Source organism: Ixodes scapularis, unplaced genomic scaffold, assembly GCF_016920785.2.
Source record: "Ixodes scapularis isolate PalLabHiFi unplaced genomic scaffold, ASM1692078v2 PGA_scaffold0__279_contigs__length_252992795, whole genome shotgun sequence".
Taxonomy (NCBI): domain Eukaryota; kingdom Metazoa; phylum Arthropoda; class Arachnida; order Ixodida; family Ixodidae; genus Ixodes; species Ixodes scapularis.
The window spans coordinates 50,778,210-50,786,570 of NW_024609835.1; the positions used below are offsets into that span (position 1 = coordinate 50,778,210).

The following is an 8,361-nucleotide window of genomic DNA, read 5'->3' on the forward strand; positions in this document are numbered from 1 at the left end:
TAAATGCAAAGACCTGTTTGCAAGTGAGCATCACATGGCAGACGATAAGTAGCTGACTACACGTGAGCAGCGCAACATGAGCACTTCGCTGCACGTGAGAATCGGCGTCTATACTCGCGGACGACTTTCTGTGACCCTTGGGACAAAGTGAAGAATGCGCTTTCACAGCTCTGCTCGGCGCTCAAGGCGGGCGAGTGCCCGTGAGCTCCAACCATAGAGTAATATACACAAGGCAAAGAGCGGACACTGCCATAGGCCCCAGCGGCCCAGATAGAGCAGTGACAACTAGCGCTCTTAGCGGACGGTATGAAACACAATCTGGTTCCGGTTCCGGTCAAGTTAGTTTCGGTTTCGGTTTGGGCATTTTTGTTTCGGTTTTTTGGTACCCTTCTCCTTCTCTTTTTCTCTCTTTCTTTCCTTCTCGCCTCCCTCCTCGCTAGGCTCTCGGGAGCTCCTTGGCTCCGGAGCCGATGATTCTTTTTTTTGTTGTTGTTTTTATGTTACAAGTTTTGCAATATACGATATACGTTTTGCAAAATGTGTAATGTGTCGAATAAAAGTTCAACTTATTGAACACATTGAAGTACATAATCGCCACATTGACTCCTGGCTGGTGGAGCATTTTGGGAGGTTTTGGGGTCAACAACAGTAAGTGGTTTGAAAACATTTTATTGGACCACATTCATATGTACATTATTTACTTCAGAAGCTCTGTATATGTTTTATAAGAAATAGATAATCACAAAAATAAATGAGTATGAAGGAGTTCGGCATATCGTACACTTCGTAATAGATTTTTAGCGGAGTCAAGTTTACAAAAGCTTTCCACAGGGAACATGCTGAATGATCCATTCACCTTCACGCCGACTCGGGCACGGTAAGTAAGTGCAGAAATAAACAAGACATCGCTATCATTACCAGGCGAAGCACACACCGGATAGTACAAATTCCAAATTACCGGCTAATATAAAACACACGAAATGGCATAGCCTGAAACTCGCTGCGGGTGAGCCATTACAAAAAAAAAACAAAAAAACAATGAGAACTCTATTCGGAATCTGACAAGATTCAACCGTAGATATTCAACCATGATTCAACGTCCCTAAACATTCCCCGAAATACATTTGTTCAGGACAGGAGTATTACTTCAGAAAAAAAAAACGTCCAAAAAATATAGACGGGTACAGAAGTGGACACATTTTCTTCCAAACATCTATGCCTCTATAAACTATTTTCTATAGAAATTCTGCAGAAAGTGGATAAATATTTGTGTAAGGGGGCCGTGATACACATTTCCTGGAAATAAAGAAAACACATGTTTGGAGTGCAAGCTACACTGCCCAATTAATAAGCAATTTCTGTTTTTGATTTGGCAACCGCCTCTGTTAATACGCTATTAAGCTATTAACAGTTAAACTTATCAAGTTGCTTACTAGCAACCGAAGAGTGTAACCGAACTTTGTCCAAGTTCCGGTTAAGGAACCGAACATGCCAACACAAGCGTATTCGGCAAAACATTTTTAAAAACCTTTTGTGACACTCCTCTGAGCAAAGGCTGAAACCACCCAGCTCTGAGAGTGTGTGATACAAGGCAGCACACACTCCTCGAACATGCGCTACACTCTCTATTACGGCAAGAAAGTGATTTTCTAGTTTCTGAATAAAGTTAAAGGCAGCCTGTGATGGTACTACTAGGTTTCCAAAGAGTTTCCCAGGCACGTGGTATGCTTTAAGCATAAGAAAATACTGGTGAGGCCTGGTCAAGTTGTCAGACTCATCCTTTAGCAGCTTAGAACAGCCACAGCTGCGGGTTGTCTGTTCAAGGAAAAGTTTGATCAAATAGCCTCCAACGTAGTAAGTGCACGAGTCGTCAATTATATTAGACCTGATGTCTGATGCCAGCTCAGAAATATCTTCTAGTGGCGGGAAGTTATCAACTGGAAAACATTCCACATTGTCTGCAATGGAACTTTCATGGTGCGAAAATATTGGCAACTCCTTGAGGAGGTCAGCCTTTTCATTCTCTACATTTCCATTGTTAGAGAGTCTGAACAGTTTTTTTATCCCGATGTGTTTCAGTCCCGAGGTGAACTGATTCACATTTGGGTTTGTATTGCAGCCCAGCATTTGTCTTATTGCCCCAAAAATGTTCTCCAGTGGGTCTTGCTGCAGGCGTCGAGTAAGTAAGAATTTAAAGTCATAGCTGTTTGAAAGCTCATCCCAGAGCATGAGGACACTCCTTATTGTAACTTGCCACCCTATGGTGGTTTCTGGCTGCCTCCTACTTTGGAACTTCCATGTTGAAATCCATGCGAGTTGTTGGTGAAGGAAATCGAGTATCTCAGATTCTCCTTTCAAAATTGCATGACGCAACTTCTGCCCCGTCTTCTTGAATTGCGAGCTATTTAAACAATCAAAAAGTCTGTCCATTCTATCACAAAAATAGGCTGTAGCCATGGCTGCCTCAGGAAGCTCCTTGGCATAAACAAGGGATAGAATGGCAAGACAGACTGAGGCACTCAGGACCTGTGTGGCACGCTTTACTTTCATGTTACTGAAAGGTTTTTGAAAAATGTGCCTCTCAGTAAGTTTTGGAGCCAATCGCAACCTGATCTCATGAGTAGAACGATAAAGTTCAACAATATGGGACCATTCAATGACCTCATCCCCAATGCAAAGTTTGTGGGCTTGGAGATTGTTTCTTGTTGTTTTGATGAGGTGCGGAACATCAAAGATAAAGTAAACACGTTCGTTGTCGACTTCAAAAAATGGCTTATCAGCAGATACACCAAGTTGGTTGGCTAAGCTTACGTTTGAAGCCCCCTGATCACAGACCACGGCCTTCACAGTGAAGTCAACAGTCTTAAGCTCTCGAATGAGAGAAATCAGGAGGCTCTGGATAACAGAAGACGGTGTTGAAGTGTGCCCAACAGTGTATGCGAGGGGCTGAACCCACCTCCTGGAAATTCCAGAGAGCACAACAACCAGGGCTCTATCTGCAATGGTCGAGGTTCGTTCAACACCGTCATCTGTAAATCCATGGATAATGTCGTGTGCAGGGTCGTATGTCAAGTTCTTCTTCAAAACAAGCTCATCAAAAATCAAGGTGCAGACACGATCACGTGCATTCCAAGACCGCGTTTGAGATTCGATGGAGGACATGACACCAGGTATAATACCAGGAGTCATTTTTACGTTCGACAGCCACCTACGCAGTGGACGCTGAGTGGGAAGCGTTAAATGTAACGATAGAAAACGGTATGCCTGTGGGCCATGAAAGTTCACATGCAAAGCAAACTTCTTGAGCCACAGTGGAAACCGTTTTCCTCGTCCCTTGCGCCCTAATTTTACATGTGACGAGATAAGTCCGAAAACCTCGTCTGTCACAAACGGACGCACCATTTCAAGTGCTTCGGCAGCTGTTTGAGGCATTTGCTTCTGTTGCTTGCGCAGTCTTGATATTGTCTTTCTGTAACTGGAAACCTTTGCTTGTAGGCGTTTTATGACGTCCCTGGGCCTCCTTGAGAGCTTGGCGGAAGCAGGTGTTGAACGACCAGAGCCTGCCAAAACAATACCGAAAGCACATAAGTCAGGCTACACAAAAATGATAAAAGTAGAACCCAACAGAAACGATACCGCCAAATACCGACCACTTACCCATGCTGCAATATGTGCCCCCTTCCCCCCCCCCCCCCCCCCCCCCCGCCACTTTCGAAACGTTTGCGAAATAAACAAAGCACGTATCAATGTCCAACTCCAGACTTAAAAACCCACCCACCTAACATAAATGCTCATCCGCTTCAGCTGCTTCTCCAAGCACACCAATGTAAAAGGTGAAGCTCGACACGTGCACGGGCCTCCAAAGTGGTGACCCCCCTTCCCCCCAACCTTTGGCTGTTCTGCAATTTTGCTTTCGGGCATAAGAAGCATACATCTCTGCGTTTTTCATGATTATCTCCAAATTGTGAGTGGGCATTTGCTCCGCATGTTCTGTTACCACTGTTTATACACAAATGGCTGCTATCAGAAAAAAAAAAATTAAACTAGCTTTTAGTCTTTCAGCTGCAATAATTTCACCACAAAAACTGTATTAACATAAATTGATGAATCTTTCAAATATTGAATAATCGCGTAGTCAATCACTACATTCAACAGGGTCATCCAAAATGAGAACTGTATGTAACAGGATTGGCAAATTACTACAGTAAGCACAGATTACTAGGAAACCACCCCTTTTCAGAGCATTTCACGGTGCCACACTTCAAAGCTTATGTTCCCCGTCACCTAGAGCCCTGTAGTGATGTTCCAAGTTATTAAGGCCAGCACAAAAATGAAGTGACAAATAATGTCACCTAATTTGAAGCAATGTGCATACTAAATGCAGAGGTACTTAACACAATTTTGCAGTGCTTAAATCTGTAGAGAAGTCAATTTATACTCACAGGTTCCAGATGATTCAGAATAGCCAACAGACGAAGATGGAGTGCTGTGGTCCAAAAGCTGGCCAGGAGAGCTGGCCATCCCCATTTGCTCTGAAAAATGTGTCACTGTTAAATACGAATGTTTGCATAAACCCAATTTGTGTAGGAGATTTATTTTACCACAGGCCGCTATGGAATGTGACGCGCTGGTACCCTCCAGTGAAATACCACAGGGGCTTGTCGCCATCGGTTGTTCTGAAAAACGGTTGCTTGTCAGATATGAGCAGCTGTTTTAAAAGAAATGATCTCACCATGAGCAGCTGCCGAAGGTGACGTTCCACTGCCTTCCATTCGAACATCCCCGGGGCTTGGTTCCGCCATCGGCTTTTCTAAAAAGGGCTTCCTTGTCAGATATGAGCCGCTCATTTAAAATAAATAATCTCACCAGAAGCTGCTGTGGGATGCGACGTTCTGCTTCCCTCCAATGGAACGTCACAGGGACATGTCGCCACCGGTTCTTCTGACAAATGTTTGGTTGTCAGCTATGAGCAGCTGTTTTAAAAGAAATGATCTCACCATGAACAGCTGCCAAGGGTGACGTTCCGCTGCTTTCCATTGGAACATTCCCTGGGCTTGGTGCCGCCATCGGCCCTTCTGAACGACATTTGCTTGTCAGGTATGAGCCCCTGTTTTAAAATAAATGATCTCACCACGAGCAGCTGTTGAAGGTGACATTCCACTGCCCTCCAAGGGAACATTACCGGGGCTTGGTGCCGCCAGCGGTTGTTCTGAAAAACGGTTGCTTGTCAGATATGAGCAGCAGTTTTAAAAGAAATGATCTCACTATGAGCAGCTGCCAAAGGTGACGTTCCACTACCCTCCAATGGAACATTCCCGGGGCTTGGTGCCACCATCGGTCCTTCTGAAAGATGTTTGCTTGTCAGGTATGAGCCCCTGTTTTAAAATAAATGATCTCACCATGAGCAGCTGTTGAAGGCGACGTTCTGCTGCCCTCCAATCGAACATCCCCGGGGCTTGGTTCCGCTATTGGCTTTTCTGAAAAGGGCTTCCTTGTCAGATATGAGCCGCCAATTAAAAATAAATAATCTCACCATAAGCTGCTGTGGGATGCGACATTCTGTTTCCCTCCAATGGAACGTCACAGGGGCATGTTGTTGCCACCGGTTCTTCTGAAAAATTTTGGCTTCTCAGATATGAATACCTGCTTATAAAGCTTCTGATGGAGAATTCCTGCTACAGGCGAATGATAGGTTAGTAGTGTTACCTTTCAAAGGAACAGAAAATATTCAGCACTCTGAAAGGGCATTGAAATCCCTTAGTGATGAAAATTAATGTTGAGCAATATTAATCAATGGCGAAACACAGGATCCGGCGGGTCTTGAAAAGGCACTTAGGAATCTCGGAATATCTTAAATTTTAACGGCCCGGTATGCTAATGTATGAGAACATAACAGCATGGGCAACTAAAGCTAACCTTGTAAACATGAGTGTCAGGAAGATGACTCAGACGGCATGAGTCCTCTTGTCGAATTGGATATGAACAGGGGAACGTTGACCTGCCTTATCTTTCATTTATATCACTATTGTATGCTACAAACCTAGGATGCCCTGTAAGAAGTCACACTGCACTGGCAGAACTGCCCTTCTTGATTGCAGGACACAAATTACTGTATTTCAATGCAGCTGACCTTGTGCTTTAAAACAATTTTCCAACAAACTGGGACGGATATTGGTTATGGGCAACAGTATGCGCAGGGACATTACAGGGATAATGTACAAAAATGCTAAATGAATTAGATAAAATATTTAAGCACAAACTAATAATAAAAACTAATTAAATCAGATTAAAACTTTTGAGACTGTCAAGCATCGTTGACAGCATGCTGGCAGCTGGCATCAGTGACGTAGAGTTGGTGCTGCCTAAAAGCAAAATATAACAGAACTCCGTACAGACTGCAAATAAAGATTATGTTACCTTGGGCTGTTACAGATGGCCTAAGCATTTGCGGCCGAACCGTAGGGATAGCCGTTTTGGTCAGCCTTGTCTTCCCAGGATCCAAAAAGTCCTTGGCTGTGAAATGCTCACTACACAGGCGATACCCCTCATAGAGCTCCTTGGCTGTCTTTCCTAGGAGCTCAGGACGTCTGGCGTACTGTAGCCATGCTTTTGACCTGCAGAACATTGTATATACCACCAAGGTTACACATACTGTAAGGGTCAAATAAACTCCAAATATATGAGCCTCAATTGTTTTTAATGTTTCACTGCCGTTTGGTATGGCACCTCTCAGCAAAGTGTTCACGTTCTGAAGAGTTTGTTTTTCTTCTTCATGCTACTGTACAGTGCAATACAGCTAAACAAACAGATTGCATACCCACCAGGGTATGCAATCAATTTAGGCCCGAGGCAAGATAACCTTAAAATGCTGAAAGATATTGGTGTCCATAAACCAAAGTGACATGGAAGAAATCGTTTTTGCTATAGTTTGTTGCAACCTAAGACCGAAGGGCGAGGGTAAGACGGGCCGGGGAGGAGGGAGCAGACGGAACGCTGGAGAAGAAAGGGGAAACCTCCTTCTCTCCTTAGCGTTTCGTGTTCCGTCTGCTTCCTCCTCCCCGGCCCGTCTTACCCTCGCCCTTCGTTCTTAGGTTGCAACGGACCATAGTTCTCATTTCAAAATGTTATGCTTCGATCAAATGTTGTAAGGACTGCCTTAGAATCTATACGTACCTTGGGTCACGTGGAATTCGAAAAAACTTGACATGTGGCTTCTTTGTTTTCACATTGTTGGCACACCAGACCACGCAGCAGTAACTTCCGTAGGACATAATCTGGGCCAGCGGGGGAGGGAGAGTTTAACATCTACTGAAGCCTAGCCAATGGCGCGTTCCTTTAGTTCAACGGAAGGTAGCACAATAGCGGCTGGTGAAAAAATAAACTGATGGAGATTTAAACAATGTCACAAGATATTGCCATGACGCAATGTTACAATAAACCCATGACACGTATTAACACAGACGGGTGAAAGAAATATTGTGAAGTTTGTGAAGTTTACGCAATCTTCATGCATCATAATCGAACGCAGTGTCTAGAGTGCCATGCCACAGCACTCCAACCAAGTGTTCAAGTTACGTCTGACTGGTTTTACCCAACGTTCGAATGTCATCCTTAAGAGTAAAACAGGAATTTAAGCATAGTACAGCGGTACGGCCAAAATAAGTAAGACTAATCTACCTCTACTGTTTCTGGTAAATTGGCCGTCAATATTTTGAATTTTGCTTTCTTACATAGAAAATAATGTCAGCGAACCATAGACCTAAATTTCGAGCTCCATTTGGTGATGTAGCGATGTAGTGGGAACCATGTTTGAATAGTCCTCCGTACTTTCTCAGAGTGTCCGAAAGTTCCATGGATGTCCTATCCTGGATGTCCCGTGGACGTCCATAGGATATATATGCTGCTTGGGAACTTTATTAAATATCTAAATTTGATACTGCGTCTCGCAGTTTTTTCCCCCGAAATTCTATGCATGTGTTTGTCGTCGTAACTGCAGCATACTGCAGCTCGTATGGCGGTACACACAAGTTATGTAGCTCGCTTGAGCGACGTTCGCTGGTTCGCTTCTTTTGCACGTACTTTATGTGATAAATCAAAGCAGCGACGCGCCATTGAAAGAATGCATGTCAAAATATCAATATGACTCAATGGACACCTTGCCCCGAATTCGTCACACTGCGAACGACTGTCGACCCAGCTTTAGTCAGTGAATTAACTTCAATCTATGACGGCATAAGTCCTCTCAACAGCAATCCACAGATGTCTGATGGCACTTGAACACGCATGAACAAAGCTCTGCCCGAGGGGCGTCGGACGGCAACCCAGACTCAGCAAATTCAAAAGCCAGCTTTACAACACAGT

The 8,361-nt window shown here is 44.1% G+C and overlaps 1 protein-coding gene across 1 annotated transcript; it reads right to left on the reverse strand.

Annotated features, from left to right (window-relative positions):
• Positions 1 to 3,118: 3,118 nt before the first annotated feature.
• Positions 3,119 to 7,218, reverse strand: LOC120842021. The gene is made up of 8 exons (XM_042291822.1): positions 7,174 to 7,218; positions 6,418 to 6,614; positions 5,534 to 5,611; positions 4,733 to 4,810; positions 4,602 to 4,676; positions 4,443 to 4,532; positions 3,286 to 3,560; positions 3,119 to 3,208 (listed from the first exon to the last, which is right to left on the reverse strand). Exons 2-8 carry the CDS (start codon positions 6,443 to 6,445, stop codon positions 3,119 to 3,121), a joined length of 714 nt encoding a protein of 237 aa, XP_042147756.1. The 5' UTR covers positions 6,446 to 6,614; positions 7,174 to 7,218.
• Between the last annotated feature and the right edge of the window lie 1,143 nt (positions 7,219 to 8,361).

Bases quoted from the DNA above. Each gene is read 5' to 3' on its own strand.
- LOC120842021 (XM_042291822.1), bottom strand. From the start codon at position 6,445: ATGCTTAGGCCATCTGTAACAGCCCAAG. The intron at 4,811-5,533 runs GTGAGATTATTT...AGCCCTTTTTAG, and splicing joins GCATCCCACAGCAGCTTATG to AAAAGCCGATGGCGGAACCA. The intron at 3,209-3,285 runs GTGAACTTTCAT...TCCACTGCGTAG, and splicing joins TCAAGAAGTTTGCTTTGCAT to GTGGCTGTCGAACGTAAAAA.